Source organism: Gambusia affinis, linkage group LG10 (assembly GCF_019740435.1).
Source record: "Gambusia affinis linkage group LG10, SWU_Gaff_1.0, whole genome shotgun sequence".
In the NCBI taxonomy this organism is placed as follows: Eukaryota; Metazoa; Chordata; class Actinopteri; order Cyprinodontiformes; family Poeciliidae; genus Gambusia; species Gambusia affinis.
In genome coordinates, this window is record NC_057877.1 from 15808284 (window position 1) to 15828134 (window position 19851).

Here is a 19851-nt window from a genome sequence, read left to right on the forward strand (position 1 = left end):
GTTGGGTAATTCTAGGTAAAACATGGCGTCGTCCTCGTCGTTAGGACGTGTTTTGACTCTGTGCAAACAGTTACAGAGCGTCTTCAGGATATCTCCAGCGATAAGCGCTCAACACTGCGCTGTAAATCTGAAAAGATGCCAGAACAATCTTCTAAGGTAGGGCAGTGTAGCAGCAGACATGGAATTTTCTTGTTTTCGTCTGGTTAAACTACCACATAGCCATCGTCCCTTCAAATCGGCGGCAGTGCACTTCACTTTCTGGCCTCTGAGCCCAACCTCAGTATCTATAACCTTAAACATTTTACATAATTGTACATCTTGTAAGATGTAAAATGTGCTCGTGGTTCTTTCAGTTTAGTGAAAATGAAGCAATTGCACTATTATCTAATCTCTGCATCAAACCATGCGGCTGTAGTCTTTATCAGACTATTAGCCAAATTCAAATTGCATAAAAGTATTATAAGTCTATGTTTCTACTGATGGTGAAGGGTTTCTTATTTGAGATACATTTATTAAACAGAAAAAGTATTATTTTTTTTTCAGTGTTTGATTTATTGATCAGTCAGGGGCAAATGTGTCAATTGCCTTTAAAAAGGAAATTATTTAGTATTTTTACAAATAAAAACATCAATAATGAAGATAAATTATCTTCTGAAAATCCCAGTCCCAGTCACTGTTTTTTAATCCAGTCCAGTCCAGTTTGGTGTCCTTCACAACAAATTCATTATCATGTTGGTTCATGATTACTTAAACAGACCCATAATAAGGCTCTAGAAGGTAAATGTTTTGCAATCTATTTTTTCTTTACTGATTTGGAGGCTTGACATCCCAATAGAACAATCTGAGTGTTGGGACGTTTAATTAATTACATTCTCGAGTAAAATGAAATTATATGTATAAAATAATAATGCATGAATTAGATCTCTTTTTTTTTTTTCCTTCAGTGAAAAATCCTCCCAGTTTGCCTCTTCTTGGATCACTCCCATCAGCCTTGTGGGTCAGCATCGAGCTTTGCACACGACCATCAGCAGGAGAGGGTTGGAAGAGTTCTTTGATCAGCCTGAGAACTGGGGAGAGCCCCATGTGAAGTCTGGTAAAACATTACATTTATTAAATTGTATGTAAAAGTTGTTTAAACGTTGTTTAAATATCCAAGTGACTTTTAGAGTCAGAAAATAATTATTACATGCTTAAGTGATTCAGTATAGTTCACAGCAGATGTTAGGATTTTTTTTTTAAATTGCAGATTAGTAGCTACACAATGTTCATGATCATGCATAATGCATTTTAAATGTCGTATGTCAACATTTGTTTCATTACAGGAGCTCCATGGACAGCAAAACAGCTGAGAACAAAGAGCAACGAGGACTTACACAAACTCTGGTGAGCAATGTCAAGACTATGTGGCAACTCTGGAAAATATTTGAAAATCTAATATATTGTTTTGATGTTATGCTGTTGCTCATCTTTATCTAGTTGTACACCTTGAAGAAATTTTGCCAGACTGTTTTCTTGTCTTTTTATGTAAGGCACTTTGAAATGTCTCATCGCTTGAATGGTGCTAAGTAAATAATTTAAAAAAGAAGTTCTGCATTTACTGTTTCTTCTAACACCTCAGTTTTGTCTCAGGTATGTGTTGCTGAAGGAAAGAAACATGCTGCTGACGCTTGAGCAGGAAGCAAAAAGACAAAGGCTTCCGATGCCGAGTCCTGAACGGATGAAGAAGGTTGGTGCAACGCTGAAGTGACAGCTCCAGCTCCCGCACTTCAGAGGGATTCTTTCTAATGTGTTGTTTATATTTACAGATTATTGTTGATGGTGAAGTAAAAACCCAGGCTAAAGGGATTATGTCTGTGTTTTCACAGATTGAACGGTCAATGGTCAGGCTGGAAACGGTGGTGACAGAACGGGAGACCGCACTGCGCCTGCTGCAGACGGGACAGGAGAAAGGCCGGCCAGGAGACTGGAGGAGGAACGTGTTCGGATATGAATACTGGTACGGAACGTTTCTGTGAATTTATACTGGATTTGTAATTAAGCAACTTATTGGACTCTGATGCCAGTGGGGGTTTTTTGTACACAACATTTGGTAAAATGCAACTCTGGGTTTCGCCTGTCTCGCACTAAAGGCAAGAAACATTTACTCTTAGTAAATAGTCCTTTCTAACCTCCAGGTATCGCTTCCAAGAATACGCAATTCCCTGGTACATAAATGAAAGATACAAGCGCAAGAGGTTCTACACTCCCTATTTTGTCCAACCTCATATAAGGTAAGAACATTCATATGCTGCAGTGCAGTTTTCTTCCTTTAATTTTAATATATAAAGATGTTGCAATAGGGTTCTTTTTGTTTGTTTCTGGCAGGTTGCGCATTGAGAGATTCCTTCGAGAAAGGGCCAGGAAAGCCAGCTTAAAGAGGAAATCTTTGGCTAAATTAAAAGAGAGATTTCCCCAGATGAAGCTTCCATCTTCCTGAATCTTTGATTTTGAGTTTGCTACAACTCAGCTGCCTGAATCAGCTCATGCAATCTACTGAAGTTTGAGCAAATTCGTATCCAGCTGTTATTTGGTTTTACAAGATGAAACTATGTTTTCTCGATTGGAAATGTGTTCTGTTTTGTTACTGTCTAATAAACCATCCTGCCTAACTACTGTTTGGACATCTTGCAATTAAAGCAAACTCAAAATTACTTTTAAAATGACGAGTCATGTAATCATAACAAAATTGTCTTTATTTTTCAGAGGTCATATGTAGCCAATGACAAGTAAAAATGAAAATTAAATACAGATTTTTAGTTGAAATATGAGTAACCAGGGGCAATAAATGACCGGCAACTGCTCATGAAATTACCAAGTACACGAAATGACAATAACAAAACACATTCACGTCCTGCTAAATGATGCTTCCTCCAAATAAAGACCCTTATACAACATCTTACCAGTTTTCTGCTGGGATCCTGTACAGCCCTAATTACTCATTTCTCCCAGTGTAATTGGAAACAACTTTTTGATGACCCAACGTTTCCATCAGCAGGTAACAGAGAAGGCAACAGTCTAACTGTTCTGGCTATTAAAAAAAAGGATCTTGAGTTGACTTTTTTTTTTTCTATTTGTTTTGTTTTTTTAAGATCCTAACAGGCGACCAACTCAGATTTAAAAAGAAATCATACAAAATGAGAGTTGACTGTTCCTGAGTCTGGGTCAGAGGTTGACTCCTCGTGAAGTTGAGCTAGAAGAAGATGGATAAGGAAAGATTGAGGCTAGATGTCGAAATCAAGGACACTTCCTGTCCACACACTGCTTTCCTCCTTCTTCATATTCCTGTTTCGAGATCCACATCTGCTGAAAGGTTCCCTGGAAAACATCAAACATGCTGTCAAATACGCAATATACATACATATATAATATGTTTCTCAGTACTATAGAGCCTCTGAATGTTCTTACAAGTGATGCCAGGATGGAACCTCCTATCCACGCACTGAACCGGCGCTCCACCGTAGTGTTGTTGGCAATCAGCTTCAGTCTCATGCTCTGTAAATTACAAACAAGGGGAAATCTAGCATTTAACATAATGCAGCTAAACTGACTTTCCTGTCACAACTTATGATAAATTCAAAATTGTTTAGAAATGATAACTGTTTCTTACTGGAGGGGTTTTCTGGGAAAGTTCTCTGTTTAATCGGTCAGTGAAGCCCTGGATGAGTGTGTTTCCTCCCGTCACCACCACACTGCCGTACAGACCCTTAGATACACGTCAACAATCACAAAAGTTAAACAAACCCGGAGCCAACCGTTTTCCTCACCACAGAAAATAGCTTCTGATCCAAATTGGCTGATTTTCAGCTGGACAAAACAGTGAAACTCAAATATTCAGTCATTTTCTAATGAACTAACAGGCCATGATAACAACTCTATGATGTAGAAATAGTTTGCAAAGGAGGAAGTCTCAAAGTTAGCCATTTGCTAATTAAAATAAGCTGATATAGCTCATCCCTTTGTTTTGGAAATTGCAGACTAACTCAAAAACTTGTCCTGCAATAAAATTAAAAAAGAAAAAGAAAATAAATAAAATAGGTGCAATAAAACTTTAAAAGCTGTCCACTACTCACCGGTCGAATGTCAATGTCACACATTCCTACACTGGTCGTCACCACATGACCAACTCCTAACATGGTGTTTCCAGACAGGCCCTAAAAGTGAGCAGATTATGTATCGGTTTTATTTACAAAAAAGGCTAATTATGCAATAATAAAAATATATGAACACTTATTTTTTTTATTCAAGGTATCAATGTACTCACTGCAGTTTTTTATACCACTGATAACTGTTAATTTAAAAGTACATTTAGTTTATTATCGCCTCACAAACTTAGCACCAACCTTGGCATTAGAGGGGTCAAACAGTCCCTCTGGGATCTTTAGCCTCTCCGCACCAAAGTCACAGTTGTAGCCATTAGGGAGTTCATAATGGACTGTGGGCATCTGAGCAGCAACTCTGATGAAAAAGGAAAGATGAAGTTGTTTAGATAACAAAATTAGCATATCTACTGTAAGTTTTAGAATAAAGGCAGGAATCATTGCTAAAAATAACTCAATTTTCTTAGATTTTGATAATAGAAAATCATTTTGAACTCTAAGAATATTTGCTAGTAACTCACTGTTCATCGTATGGAGAGTCTGACACCTGCAGGACAGACGCCTGGAAATCCTGGATTACACACTGCGATAAACAGAGAACGGAAAATGGCACGTTTAATTCCAGCACTCCACAGAAATCCTGAAAGTGCTGCACAACAAATGAACTCTTTCTTTACATTACACATGTAGTTGTGCCAAGACCGAGTGACTTGAGGTAGTTTCTCCTTTTTCTTCCAGCTGGCCGGGGCTCCCTCCCGCACCGGATCCTGTGACATATTCACACAGCAGGCAGCAATTGGCAAAAATGGCTACTTAAAAATGTGTCAAATTAAATTTAAAACAGGTTTCAAATTAACCAAAGGTTTACCTTCGATGCAATCATGTAGGGAGGGATTATCTCCACACTTAACTCTTGAAACAACTCCCTACACTGCATGCTCATAAAATCACCAGCCAAAGGCGACTTTACAATACCTGTCATAAACAAAAACAACAACAAAAAAACAGCACAAACTTAGCTTTAAGTTGGGAAAGTTAGGAGTTCAATTTTGATAGTAAATCTTTAGTTTTTGTATAATACACCAATGGCTGTTTCCACTGTCTTCGTTGAGTTTAGCTACAGTGTTTGTTCACAATTTGCACCAAATTAAAGGATCAAAGTTTTCCCTTTAGACTCTTCACACAGATTAATGGTGCATTCACACCAAGCACGTTTTAAGCGTCATCCGCGTCTAGTTTACACTCAAAGTCTCTGTGGAGGCGCATTTCAAGCGTCTACCACAGCACAATTTGAACTGTTTGAAGCATTTGACGAGTCGAGCGCATTCAACGCTCCACATAGACTTTGAACATCAACCAGACGCCCCTGATGCTCAAAATGCATTTGGTGTGAATGCACCAAAAGTGCACATGCATCGAACTTGAAGCGTCACATGCTTTTGGTTTGAAGTGAACGCACCATAAATGTATTCACATTTTGTGTTGCTGGATCGTAACAAAATGTGTGAAGGTTTGAGGAGTACTTTTCCAAAAGTACTATAATAATTTAATCACATTTCATAAACAAATGCTGGGGTTTAATTATTTAAAGAGTCAACCTGTAAGAATGTGAACAGTATATAAGACTATGGCTTTGTTTGAAAATGTCAGCACATTTCCAAACAAAGACTGCTGCATCACAAAAACTCATTACCACAAACTGCAGAAATTGCATAAATGCAGGAGAAGCACATGACCGAGACGAGCTTCAACCAGCAGATGGCATCAAGTTGCCAAGAAGAGACCCGATCCACATAATTCAGCTTTAGATTCCAACCATTTTTTCAATTTGTCTTGTATTATAAATTAACCCTAGGGTTACATGTGAAACCATTCTTTACCTTGCTGAAGGACATAACCATCATGCACTGGGATTGCTGTTGTGTGTGTGGCTCCGCTGTCCAGGACCAGGCCTGTGGACCGCCCGTTAGCAAAGCTGGGATATTCACAGTTAAGGGACCAGGAAAGGGATTCAAGGTGCAGGAACAGAAGTTATAGTAGCACTTTGCAAATAAACATAACTGAAGAGAAAGGGCATCATTAAATTAGCCCAGTAGTTTCTGTCAAACTGTTCTCTTTACTGGATGAAAAAAAAACTGTAAAGGATACGCAGACAGTACAGCTGATTTACAGAGGAAGAAGGCAGGAATGTTGTAATGCTCAAACATCAGCTCTGTAAGCTTCTCTCGTTTTGCTCGCGTGTTCCACTGCAAACAAAACAGATACAGTTACTCACTTCCAATAAATGGTGGCTGTCAGACACCCTTAAACAAATGCACACCCCCGGTTAATGACGAGCACCAGCACAGGAAGCAAATTTCATACTTTAATCCCCATCCAACAATATTTTTCCAGAGCCTAAAACAAAGAGCATCTCAGAAATCCAGGTTGCTGCCAACTTGTGTTGAAAGTACATGAATGTGGTTTGATTACAGTACGTATTAAAGATGACAATTATATTTAACATTAAGCAGCAGCAAACTCACCGATGCTTCTGACATGAGCACAGGATGTAGGCTGGGTTCAGACTTGAAGTGCATCTTATACGTGTGATCCAAAATTGCCTGGAAACTGTCCCAGTCCTCAACTATAGATCAAATAAAGGTGAAAGTAAAGCAACTGTTTACTCTAACCTGTCTTTTTAAAACTAAATCCAGCCATTTAGTTTTTACAAACGGTGCTTAGTAATTGAAAAAAAAAAATTATGTCTATTAAAAAAAACAAAAAGACATCTTAGATACAGTAAAATCTCACTGCTGGAAGAAAAGCTAAACATCACATACACTAAAAAATATATCTCTTGCTTTTATCTGACCCAGCCAAGATAATGACAGAAGAATTAGAGCAATGAAGAGTTATTTTTAGATAACAATTTGAGCACCAGACGAGCACCAGTGTTCCAGGTCAGGCCTCCACGGGAGCCAATGGTCCCACTGTGCTGTTCTGCTGCAATTAGCATGGGTGTCACACTCAGTTCTAGGTAGCTGCAAAGGTGGTCAGACCACCATAGTGACTTGCATCATCATCTGCTGAAATGGTACATTGGGACGCATGTTTTATTTCCAATCATGCTGATAATTGTGAGAATGTTGTGGAATGAAATCCTAAAAATTATAATCCTGATATAAGAAAGGAAAGGAAATGCAGCTTATTACTGTTCAAAAAATGAAATTTTAAATATTTTGTCAATGTTTTTGAGTTCCCTATTTAGATAACTTAGGGAACCAAAGAAGACTATATTTCTAATGTGGAACATAGCAAAAAAATAATATTAATAATATTATTTAATGGCCACTACAACACATATCTTAAACATCTCACAGTACATACAACAACGCATGCTAAGAACATTTGCACTCGGCACAAATTAGTTCTAAAGACCATTTTATGGAAAATCTGCCCAAGACTTTACTTCTCCATTTTTCAATTGCCACTGCAGGTTAATGGGGCTTAAACTCAGTTCAGTACCACAGATAGTTCTGGACATGTGACTGCGTTCGTAGATGCTTGAAGTAACAGATTACACCGATGAAGAGTATTTTAGCATCCATGGTTTTAAATCAAAATCAAAGAGAGACACCTGGGTTTAACTGGGAAAAAAATATATGTTTGGTGAGTTTAGTGTTTTGGCTCAAGATAGTCTTATAAATATTCATAAACAGAACTCATATGTCAGTAAGGGTTGTGAGGAGCTCGCCTACAAAGTTACACTGAAAGTCTAACTATAGATCAAGCAGTGCAATTTCTAAATAGGTATTCCTTTTTGTCATCACTGACCACAGTATTTTTTTAAATAGAATTACAACATGTAAATAATGCAGCACTGAAAAACTAAAAAAAATGCATTCACTGAGAAATATTCCGCCTGTATGCGAGTTAAGTTTCATTTGCACATAAATTGTCAGAAAAACATTTAAAGACTTCCAACAGACTGAATACTTACTCATGCCGTTCTTTAGGGGAGACATGACCTCCATGCTCTCTCTGGGAACCCTCAGCTGATTGGTATCGATGTAGTAGGTGGTGCCGCTCTGCTTGCTCTTGTCTCCGTCCGTTTCCATGGGTGTACTGCCATCATCCCGGTCAATAGTAACACCGATCACTGTTGGGAAGTCCGCCTAAGCCAGGGCCAAACAAAGAAAGAAAAACACATTGCAAGTCAAGGCACACTTTTACATTTACTTTCTGTTGGTAAAAGATGTTTTGCTGAAAACTTAGAGCTAATATTCAAACTAATGTGTTACTTATGAAATAACACTGTACTGAAAAGTACCCAATTTTAATCTTATCTACATTCCTTTCAAACCAACAGAAGCTTTTTAGAAAGATTTTTCTATACGTCTAAGCTAATTTGTATTTCCCCACAAAGGAAATTCATTGCTTCAAGGTTGGTCAGAAATTATTCAAACTAGCATCGCAACAGTGTCATACCAATAAGCAAACCCTGAAGACACAAAAGCATGCTACTGTGTTATAAACAAGGTGTTTTGAAATAATCACAATGAACAAATACAACATTTGATTAATGAATCAATGCTTCATCTAATTTCCACTACTAAGAACTCCAACAAAAGCACACAAAAATCCAAACCAAGGAAGTGTTCCAAAATGATCTGAACTCAATTTACTCAGCCTGTCTCCAGGGTGACAGCCCCAATTTCCTGACACTGGCGTCCCCCCAGAGATAACATGCACACACTCAGAGGAAAGACACACAGTTAATCAGGTCATTTGAGTGATTCACCTACCTTGGGACAATCTTCTCCCGCATAGCCAGCTCTTACAGAATACGAACCAATGTCAAACACCAACGCTCCCACTTCATCTGCAGAAGGGAGCCATACACAGGGATGTTAGAATTTAAACCATGCATTTACGTTTATTTGCATATATGTATTTGCAAAGAGAACGAGTACAAGGGCACTTAGAAAACAACAGTTAATTAATAAAGTGAATTTTGGCAAAGAAATATAGATCGTTTTTCTGTTGGTGTTTCCAGCAATACATTTTTGGACTAAAATTTGTCTATTTAGATTTTTTTCTGTTATATACAACTTTACCACAAAGTGGCATAATGACAACAAAAACCTGAAGACATTAAATTAATTTCAAAAGGAGTCAACTACTAGCAACTCAATGTTGCTTTGCTAACTCATCATCACAGAGCTATTTAAACCTGTGCCTACAGATAATTTATTCTTTACATCTTAAACACAGCTTCATGACAACAATTAAGGATATCAAAACTCTCAAGAAAGATACAATAAATTTTTTACTTTTTTCAATTCAGAATACATTGTTCCTTTACTGACAGAGGTCCACAGCTCCCGTCCTCAAGAGCTATGGTCCTGCAACTTTTACAGTTAACTCTTTTTGACTTAACTCTTCAGAATGCTATCAAGTTTAGCAGAGGCCATTCTTAAGTAGCTATTTATTTGATTCAGGTGTGTTGGAGCAGGGACACATGTCAAATTTGCAGGACAGTAGTTCTTGAGGACTTTATATGGAGACTCGTGGTTCAGTGTATAAAATGTAACTACTTCAAATATTGTGGCAAACATAACAACAAAAGAGTAAGGAGTATGAATATTGTAAATGACTGCTTGGAAACAAACAAATATTAGTGTACATTAGCAAAAAAAAAACTTCATTATCTGTTTTTAATTGTGATTTTTTGTTTACAACATAAACCTTAAGACTTCCTGATATACAACCTTAATGTCAACACATTTAATCAAACTAATTTGGAGCACAGTACCCATATGATAAAAATTAAAAGTAAATATGTACAGTAAAATCAAATAAGATTATAATATTATAGATTTCAGTGTTCTAAAGGTCACCAGTTATTTAAATGTACATTCAATAGTTTATAATAAGTAAAACAAAACAGATTTTATTATATTGATATATTTAGTGCAACGTTTCTCCTAATTATTTGTCAAAACAAATTAAATGAATGGTTTATACTGGGAAAGTAATATTATTTTGGTAACAAAGACAAGACGAGCGACAGATAAACTAACTTTATGTGTGTTTTTAACAGACAGTTCAGATTACTAATAAACGAAATGACAGTGAGGACATTTAAATTAGGTTCTGAAATTATTCAAACGAGGACTTTATCGTTATCTCCGTAATAGGGTTTGGCATTCCAAGTCAGTAACAGCGAAACAATATATTGTATCCTAACTGATGCTTTAATCATATAGATAAATGGATGCTTCGGAAAGCACACTTCCATTCATTTCCTTTTAGCAACTATGGTTAGATGTATGATCGAAACGTAAACAAGGCTGCAAACACAACATGGTGCATACAAATAATATTGTAGTATTGATATATTTAAATCAGAGACTATAAATACAAAAAACGTCGCATATTTAGTCTTCCACTGAGCTGAGCGTTAGCGCATCTAGCTAACTGTAAGCCTAGCTAATGGTAGTGCTAGAAGCGTCACTTGTTCTAAAGTTTAGTTCCATTTCAATCAAAAGCTTTTACTTACCGCCTCCATACACTCCACCACTCATTGTGCAAAGTGTTTCAACGAACGATTTTTTAAAATCGAAGCTACTGGACTAGAAATAAATCCTTCAATCTTCAATCACAACAAAAGCTATCTGCTAGCATGTAGCATCGATCGCTCTGACAAAGCAGGCGCCACTGTGCGTCGGACCAGCCGTCCAATCAGAATTCAGCACAACCGTGGCGCTTCCGTTAAGTAACTGTGAGTACTTCCCTGTTCTGGAGTGGACGTGGCCTAGTCGACTTTATATCAGCGTGAGTAAAAAGGTGATAACAAACAACATTAACTTGATTTTTAGGGATTAAGGCAATGTGCAAATGCTTCATGTGCAGGACTTGTAGCAGTACAGCGAAGTTAGAGTTTGTTAACCTGGAGACCTTTGAGTCCACGCTGTACTACGAACTCGCCTCATGGCGCATACGTATCAAGTCAACAACACATGTTGGAGTTTAAGACGCACAAATCGCAGCGTTATCTTGCAGTTAATGGTTGCAGTTAAGCTGTAATTCCTTCACTTATTTAGTAACAGGAATGCCTTCGTGTCAAAGACTACATTTGTTGTAACCTCGGTACATGTTGGACTAGGTTGAGTAATTTGGTGCGTCATTAAAAAAAACAAAACAGGTACGGTTCTATAACCCGGTAAAAGGTTTCAGACAACGAAAGAGGCGTTTTGCAAATATGATAATGCAAACTCTGAAATGAAAAATTTTAGAACTATAATGTTCTACTATCATGTAAATTTGCTGCATAAGTGGTATAAAAGCAGTAAAATTAATTACGTTACATTCACTTTAATATACTTTTAACCCTAATAGCATCTTTAGACATACGACATGAAGTTGAAAATATACTGACATTATGCAAACATTATTGCACTTGAGTCGTAGGAAAGTCTGGTTTCCATTGGAATCTAGATCTGCACAATTTACTGCACAGCAGTGTCATTGAATCTGCAAAGAACGTGTGTAATTTTTAGTGGATTCCTCATCCTTTGCGCTCCAATAATATTCGGCTTGTTTGATTGACTTTTATTGTCATTTATAAACCTGATCTAGATCTTGGTGACTGATATTTTAATACTTAACAAGATTTGTGAGTTTTAAAATAAGAAATAAAATAAAATGTTGCAACTTATATTTTTATTGTGACATGGCAAACATTGTCTGATGCTTTTTTTAAAAACATGTACAAATTTTAACCTTAACTTTCAATTTTAGGATTTCGGATACATAATTTTTCTTTTGGACGTTGTGAGTTAAATCATATCTTATACATTGATTGTTCTCATAGATGATTTACTTCTGAATGCCATCCGACATGTTAAATTAATTTTTAACTCTGATCTTGTTTTTCAGCATCCATGCAGCGCTGCTTCACTCTGACCCTTGCCCGGCGCAGCAGGCTACTTTTAAGAAATAAATTTGCATCTGTTCACTGCCACCAGTCAGCAGCCATGTCGAGTCTCCTCATCAACCAACCCCAATATTCGTGGCTAAAGGAGTTGGGTTTGTCTGAGGACAACCTGGGTGTTTACAATGGGAGTTGGGGAGGCAGCGGGGAAGTGGTCACGTCCTACTGCCCTGCCAACAATGAGCCTATAGCCAGAGTTACTCAAGCTACTATGGCAGAGTATGAAGTAACTGTTCAGAAGGCGAGGGAGGCCTGGAAGGTGTGGGCAGATATTCCAGCTCCAAAAAGAGGGGAGATTGTCAGACAGATAGGGGATGCATTAAGAAAGAAAATCACAACTCTTGGAAGTTTAGTTTCTCTGGAGATGGGTAAGATCTTTGTTGAAGGAGTGGGAGAAGTTCAAGAGTACGTTGACGTCTGTGATTACGCTGTCGGTCTGTCAAGAATGATTGGTGGGCCAATCCTTCCCTCTGAAAGACCCGGACATGCTCTTCTGGAGCAGTGGAACCCTGTCGGGCTCGTTGGCATAATCACCGCCTTTAACTTCCCTGTGGCTGTTTATGGCTGGAACAATGCTATTGCGATGACCTGTGGCAACGTCTGCCTTTGGAAGGGTGCCCCAACCACCCCTCTCACCAGTGTTGCAGTTACCAAAATAGTAGCTGAGGTGCTAGAACAAAACAATCTGCCCGGAGCCATCTGCTCATTGACCTGTGGTGGCGCAGATATTGGTACTGCCATGGCAAAGGATGAACGTGTGGATCTCCTGTCATTCACTGGCAGTACCCACGTTGGCAAGCTTGTGGCCATGATGGTGCAGGAAAGGTTTGGACGCAAGCTATTGGAGCTTGGTGGGAACAATGCCATTATTGTGTTTGAGGATGCAGACCTGAACCTTGTGGTTCCCTCTGCGGTCTTTGCTTCTGTAGGAACTGCTGGCCAACGTTGCACCACAACCAGGAGGCTGATGCTCCATGAGAGCATTCATGACACGGTGGTTGAGAGGATATCTAAGGCCTACAAACAAGTTCGAATTGGAGACCCTTGGGACCCAAAAACTCTCTATGGTCCTCTGCACACCAAACAAGCTGTGGAGCAGTATCTGGCTGCCATTGAACATGCCAAGAAACAGGGGGGTACTGTTGTTTGTGGTGGAAAAGTGATGGATCGTCCTGGAAACTATGTGGAACCCACTATCATTACAGGTCTGCCTCATGACTCACCCATTGTCCACACAGAAACCTTTGTCCCCATCCTCTATGTCCTGAAGTTCAAGACAGAAGAAGAGGCATTTGCCTGGAACAACGAGGTCAAGCAGGGTCTGTCCAGCAGCATCTTCACCAAAGATATGGGCAGAGTTTTTCGTTGGATGGGGCCTAAAGGGTCTGACTGTGGTATTGTGAATGTCAACATTCCCACAAGCGGCGCTGAGATCGGAGGAGCGTTTGGTGGTGAGAAGCACACTGGTGGTGGAAGAGAATCAGGCAGTGATTCCTGGAAGCAGTACATGAGGCGCTCAACCTGCACAATAAACTACAGCAAGGATCTTCCTCTGGCTCAGGGCATTAAGTTTGAGTGAAGCCGTCAAGTTAATTTTAGTAACACTAAATCTGTGTAGTTTTCACGATAACTACTGTGAAACAATTGTCTTTGCATTTAGAAAAGTCTGTGTACATTAACCAAAACTTCAGAATAATTTTGGGGCAGTATTTAGCTGTGAATTATGATACTAATTTTGGATAAGAAATAATTGTTGATAATTTTCAGTTAAAGGTCAAACGCTGTTCTCAGAAAACGTTTGTGTGCACTTTTTCTACAAGTACTTAAATGTCACCTTGGTAATTGAATGACTGTATGAGATTCTTTATACTGTAAACAAAAAACTGAAAAATCAACTATTATGGAAGAATAATGTCTGGACCTTAAAGAGCTTGTGATTGGTTAATGAATGTAGTGAACAAAGCACTTGCTGTTTGGTCTATTTACAATATACAATGAATTAAAAAAAAAAAGCTATTGAAAAAACCTTATTAAAAACATGATGAATGTAAATGTGGTTTCTATCCTTCTTTTAAGTTTTAAAATGACATCAAACTAAAAAAACTAGCATTGGCCTGGCCTTGTTTAACTGTGTTTCAATTTATTTATTAGTATTAAGAAAGTAGTAAAACGTACATCTGTTGCAGTCTTCTTATAATTCATAATAGAGGAAATAATTTGCTTTGTATGGAAGTTAGATTTACCGTTTAAACCTTTGTTCTACAATTACCTGCAAAGTTGCCCTAAAAACCTTTCTTTAAAAACAAAAATACACAGAAACTTTGCAAACTATAGACATTTTAGAATCTGCTTTTTTTCTGAGGTTGGTTAGCACAAATTTAGTCTTATTGTTTTTAACCCCTTAAATAGATTTTTAACACACTCCTAAAGGTACTACTTGTTCAAAATACAAGTAGTACTTGCATCCTGAGCAAGATATTACTTGGTACCTCTCCACCTGAGGTGCAGGAGAGAAGTACATTTACAATGCACTTTTTAAATTCCTATTTAGGTGTCATATTACAATGTGACACCTGTTATAGCCAAAGATGTGTACTACCAGAGGGAAACCAAATTAAAATCCATCTTGTTTTCCTGATGGGAAATCTGCAATGCAGACTGAAATAGGACCAATATTGGTCACAGTTATGGACTGATTCAATAATCAAAAGGAAATAATTTACATACAGCTGACTTATAAAGGTAAAATTCAGCTCAAAATACATTTAAAGATTTTTGCTTTGGCTTATTCTTAATATAGCATTTGGTACATTTTGCTTGTGATCATCAAAATTTTGTAATCTTCAAGATAAGAAATTCATATTGTTAATTTCACAAGTTATCTATCCTAAGTTTTTTGGAAAAGAAAATATACTTAAGTTTGTATTTGTGAGATAATATTAAATAGAACTGATGAAATCAGCTCTGTCTCTTTAATAAAAATACTACTCCAGCTCCACTCCCCATGTCCCATTTCCCACCCCCAGTTTGCTCACCCTCCCACTCAGCTGCTCTCCACTCATACTCCAGCTCTGCTTTTACTCTCCATTTATTTATGACCTCTCCTAGCAGCATCTACTCCACTCACAGCTGAAAAGAAGAAGCGAAACCACAGCACTGTGTGCGACTCACAATCCATGTCATTCAGGACATATGCAGTCCACTTCCTCTGCGTCTCATCTTCTCTGCAAAAAGGTAGAAAAGCCTCAACTATTTTTGAATTATCTAGGTTTTCTGCAGTTTCAGTGTGAGTAATATTTTAGTCATCTCGTCTGTACTGGCACGGCTTAGAGAAACACATTGTTCTAAAATATGCTGTCGTAAAACCATTGAATTAAAACGGAGACGGATTAAGCTTAAACAACTGCCAGTATGAGCTCTAGTTGTTATAGGAAAGGTTGTCCAATTACTTGATTTATCTGTTCTGAAGGCTTGTGTTTGGCTTTCAGGTAGTTGAGAGATGATACGCTGATCTTATCCCATGTTCACAACCCGTGGTGCACCAAAATGTCAAGCAAAAATAATTATGAGCTCATGGTAATAAATTAATGATCATCTCATAGTGGTGCAGCAGTGATGGGAGGCATTTGAAAATGGTGGCATTAGCACACCAGGGTTGTTCCTTACTTCCTCTAATTTCAACCCTCTGTTCACAAGTTGTAAAATTCACTTTTTTTGAAACAGACCTTGTCATGCTTTGCGTTGGCCGTCGATCTGTGATTTTTACAGAAGCATCTGGGATTCCCCTTGCATGAAATAATTTCACTTCTTCACTTTGTTCATTTCCTCTGCAGCTTCTCATACAAAAAAAACTTCCATCTTCGCTTCACTGACTCCTTCCAAGTTGTAGCATGAGGCATTTTAGAAGAAACACTAGGAGTTATAATAGATTTTAATTGTAAAAAAATATTTTTCCTGTGTGTTAAAAAAGAAAATTCTTAATCACAAGGGCTAATTTTCTTTCACATATACAACATATACACTCAAACTTCATCAACTTGAGGCCTAGAAGTACTTGGAAAAAGCTGACTTTCTTTGTGAAACAAGGAGGTTTGCTTCTATGACCCTCCCATACACAATCAAATTACAGAAGAACTAAACCTATGGTTCTTGTAGAATAGTTTTCAGTTTATTTTGTTTTTAATTTATTCAACCAATTTCCCTTCAAGAGTCTCAATTTGGACGGAGAAAGCACATTGTTACAAGCTGAAGTTTTGACTTTAACATCAAAATATGTTAACAAACATAAATAATGTATGTACATATATATATGGCGTGTGTGTGTGTTTGACACAAATTGTACATTTTCAATGAGATATAGTTAAAGGTTTGATAGTCGGCAAATACACTCCTGGAACTGTCATCTCCCATTTTCCCCATCACGGATAAAATGATGAGAAGACGGGTGTAGAAACCTCTGCAAGGCACGCATATTTTAAGTCACTTTGCACACTTCAAGAGGAACCTTTCTTCAATAATCCATAATGCATAGCAGCTCCGGCTCTCCCTGGTGTTTCTCCCACCTTCTTGACGTCACTTGCCATTTATGATGGTTACTCTGGCAACGGCCAACCTCCCCGAGAGATGTCTGGCGGATAAGACGGCCCAGATAAAGCCTTTTAAGGTTCGACTCTTGCTCCACCTTTTAATTGTCTTTGATACACTGGAAGCATTACATGAAGGCGCTCGGACAGTGTCACCACGAGTGGAGAAAAAAATTATAAAAACATGCACTGAAGATGTTCCACTATTTCTATTTGATTTGGTCAAGTATGAACTACGGTCATCTTTGAATATTCATAATTCCTAAGATATTTGGTTAGGATTTGCTCTGAAGATCAGTGACATCAAAAATGCTAAGATGTTTAACATGTTAGATTAATACCTGGCTCTTAGAAGTTCTTCAAGTAAATACGTAATTAGTAAATCAAGTGAAAATACCAGGTATTAAAATAAGCCTATTCATGTGAACAACCAAATCCTAAATTCCCCTTTGACTTGCAAACCTGTTCATGAACAAAACAACTGTTAATGAATTCTAATTTGCAAAAGTTTCTTCTTTATTTTTTTGCATTTATGCAAAGCAGCATCTAACAGTAGGATGCCTCAGAAACCTTTGGTCATCTTCTCAAGAGAAAAATAACTAGATGCTTCCAGTGAGCCCTACAAAAACAACCTTCCTATTCAAATAATGTAATGTTATCCACAGTACTGTTGTCGCTGAGTTCTACTACTTGCTAAATTTGCATTCATGCAAATAAATTGTCTCACATGCAAGCCGCATTACAAATGGGTTACTGTATACAATCCCCGTCATGGGTTCCACTCTGCTATTAATAGCTTTCCCGACGTATTTGCTTTTCTTTTTTTCCAGACACAAGGCTATTGATGGGCTATTTTTATATTGTCAAGTTGCCCTACCTCCTTTCCTTTTGGTTGCCAAGCAATAGAACAGGGAACCTGATTGGCCAATGAGATGCTTTTGCTGACTGTGACACTGACTGGCTGATGAAATTCACTCTTATTCTGCTTACTGGACTCTGAGAGCACAAGACGTGGTGTCTTATTTTGTAGTGTATTTTTTAAAGTATTTAAGTTAGTGCAAAAACTAAACAATTATTCTCCATTTACTAGTTTTCGCCAGTGATGCGTGCAAGGAAAAGAATCACATAATCCAAGATGCATTAATAATAACCCCATTCTAACATAATCTGCTATCATGTTAATTCTAATCCTCTTAATCTGTTTAGGGGTAAATTGGTGAGACACACCTAAACCACCGCTGTGTAAGTGAATTCAAATAGACTTAATCTGACCCCATGCATCTCCCAAAGGAAACCAAGGCCTGGTGAAACTTTCATCCTCCCTCAATTGATTATGGCTCGTGCAGAGATTTGGAAAAGCCTATCCCACTGATCCCTTTCATAGGCCCTATAAAAAATTCATCCTGTCTTAATGGAGAGAGAGATAGAGAGAGATCCTTTTGAATGAGGCTGCTGCAGGCTAAGCACGCAGCGGCACAGCTGTCTCCTGGCACCATGCAAAATTAGACATTTGCATGCTTTGGATGTTATCCTAAAGCTAACTTATTAATGACTTTAGGTATTGATTTTTATTCTTTTGTAACCACCAGAATATCTACACGTGGATGAAGAAGACTAATAAGGTTTTTCTAATTCATTGCAGATTAGGTAAAAACTTTAGGTTGCATTTTATGTAAGTCTAGGGCTTATTTTATACAAGACAACTGAGTTAAAAGGTTGGTGAGGTTTTCTAAGCTACATATAAGGTCTGGCTTATGTGAGTTGAAGCTACATCTTATTTAACTCTTTATTTTCACATTTCAGATGTCTGTCTAAACTAATGTTTAAATATTACACAAAATATAAATCTAAAAGCTTCTTCTGCTGAAGACTATCTTTAAAGAGGCTGAAACCCGAAAAATACTATCCATAAAAAATATCATTCATGGCGGAGGCTGGTATTGAGTGTTTGAATAATACGGTGGTAGAACTTGAGAAAATGCAAAGATTTAAATGTTTCGTGACCTGAGCGGACACAATGAGGAAGTGTCATATTCATGGAATAACTAGAAGTCTATCAATAAACAGAAGGTGGAGATGGGGTGGGAACAGTAAAGAGCAGAAGGAAAAAGTCCTGGACCGGGCTTCCATCTGTAGGATTATAACTACAACCATTGTTTTAAAAAGACAAATATTAGCTGCAGTAATAAAAATGGAAGTTACTCAGTAGGGAACCACTGTTTCTTGTTTGGGACTGTTTGTCTTTACAAATGTACAATGAGATTATAAAAACTCCAGGGTGACAAAGGGAATATGGTTGCAAAAACAGGTAATTGGGCAGAATTTTAATATTGATTTGATTATTATTATTATTATTATTATTATTATTATTATTATTATTATTATTGACGTCTTTAAGGGTGACCATTATGAGAGGTTCAATATAAGATGTTCGCACTCTCTTGCTACTATAATTACCTAATAGGTAAAGGATCTCAATTTTAAGACTGTTGCTGTGAAATCAATCCTTTTCTATTTGTTCTGCTCTTTTTTTCCCCAAAATTTAGGCTAAACGTTCACATGCTTCTGATAACATCACACAAAGTATTGTATTTTAAATCAAATTCTTCCCTCAAAAGTCTCCCCTTCTACACACCAATCATTTAGCCAAGTTTGGATAAAAAGGAAATGGTCAATATGTTGTATTAACATGGTTTTGAAGTCAAAGCATATATATCACATCGTTCCAGGTAACACCTGTGGAAAGAAGTAAGGCGGAAAAAAAACATCACTCTGCAATTAAAAAGAGAAGTTATAGTCTGAGGTCAAACAAACATAACCACTCTACTGGTAAAATGTATAACAATTTGACATGATACAAGAAGAAAACACAATTTATACATTTCTGTAGTTTTAAATATGCACAGAAACAGTATTGTTATTTATTATCATCCACATTGGATGGTTCCAGCTGTTGGTTCATTTACAGATTAATTTCTTGCAACTCAAATATTTTGTACCTGCTTAAAGCAGAAAGGATTTAAAGTAATTTCCCATTTTTTATGGGGTACGGAAAGAAAAACAGTAGTTAGCAGCAGGAGGTCACTTAGATTCCAATTATAGATTCTGTAAGGGTCAACTTACATAGGAATAAGAACAAACGTAATGTAAATAG

General features: G+C 37.5%; 3 protein-coding genes across 6 annotated transcripts; 2 read left to right on the top strand and 1 right to left on the bottom strand.

The window, feature by feature from the left end:
- Positions 1–10: 10 nt before the first annotated feature.
- mrpl47 (mitochondrial ribosomal protein L47) lies at positions 11–2648 on the top strand. Its single transcript, XM_044129480.1, has 7 exons — positions 11–156; positions 945–1093; positions 1323–1383; positions 1630–1726; positions 1866–1996; positions 2175–2270; positions 2365–2648. The coding sequence occupies exons 1-7, from the start codon at positions 23–25 to the stop codon at positions 2474–2476; spliced, it is 780 nt and encodes a 259-aa protein (XP_043985415.1). The 5' UTR covers positions 11–22; the 3' UTR covers positions 2477–2648.
- Positions 2649–2714: 66 nt separating this feature from the next.
- Positions 2715–10885, bottom strand: actl6a (actin-like 6A). The gene is made up of 14 exons (XM_044129479.1): positions 10681–10885; positions 8924–9000; positions 8119–8293; positions 6662–6762; positions 6285–6382; positions 6017–6111; positions 5005–5111; positions 4814–4903; positions 4658–4719; positions 4380–4494; positions 4110–4190; positions 3647–3742; positions 3445–3531; positions 2715–3354 (listed from the first exon to the last, which is right to left on the bottom strand). The coding sequence occupies exons 1-14, from the start codon at positions 10703–10705 to the stop codon at positions 3274–3276; spliced, it is 1290 nt and encodes a 429-aa protein (XP_043985414.1). The 5' UTR covers positions 10706–10885; the 3' UTR covers positions 2715–3273.
- On the top strand, positions 10851–14166 carry aldh7a1 (aldehyde dehydrogenase 7 family, member A1). Of its 4 annotated transcripts, none has more exons than XM_044129478.1 (3): positions 10869–10955; positions 11922–11954; positions 12060–14166. In XM_044129478.1, exon 3 carries the CDS (start codon positions 12065–12067, stop codon positions 13691–13693), a length of 1629 nt encoding a protein of 542 aa, XP_043985413.1. In that variant the 5' UTR covers positions 10869–10955; positions 11922–11954; positions 12060–12064; the 3' UTR covers positions 13694–14166. The 4 variants fall into 4 exon arrangements, with proteins under 4 accessions (XP_043985411.1, XP_043985413.1, XP_043985412.1 ...); XM_044129477.1 differs by having other exon boundaries at positions 10880–10967; XM_044129476.1 differs by lacking the exon at positions 11922–11954 and having other exon boundaries at positions 10851–10955.
- The last annotated feature ends 5685 nt before the right edge of the window (positions 14167–19851 follow it).

Bases quoted from the DNA above. Each gene is read 5' to 3' on its own strand.
- mrpl47 (XM_044129480.1), top strand. From the start codon at position 23: ATGGCGTCGTCCTCGTCGTTAGGACGTGTTTTGACTCTGTGCAAACAG. The intron at 1,094-1,322 runs GTAAAACATTAC...GTTTCATTACAG, and splicing joins AGAGCCCCATGTGAAGTCTG to GAGCTCCATGGACAGCAAAA. The intron at 1,997-2,174 runs GTACGGAACGTT...TCTAACCTCCAG, and splicing joins GTGTTCGGATATGAATACTG to GTATCGCTTCCAAGAATACG.
- actl6a (XM_044129479.1), bottom strand. From the start codon at position 10,705: ATGAGTGGTGGAGTGTATGGAGGCG. The intron at 6,763-8,118 runs GTAAGTATTCAG...TTTGATCTATAG, and splicing joins TCCCCTAAAGAACGGCATGA to TTGAGGACTGGGACAGTTTC. The intron at 4,720-4,813 runs GTAAAGAAAGAG...TGTTTATCGCAG, and splicing joins GGCACAACTACATGTGTAAT to TGTGTAATCCAGGATTTCCA.
- aldh7a1 (XM_044129476.1), top strand. From the start codon at position 12,065: ATGCAGCGCTGCTTCACTCTGACCCTTGCCCGGCGCAGCAGGCTACTT.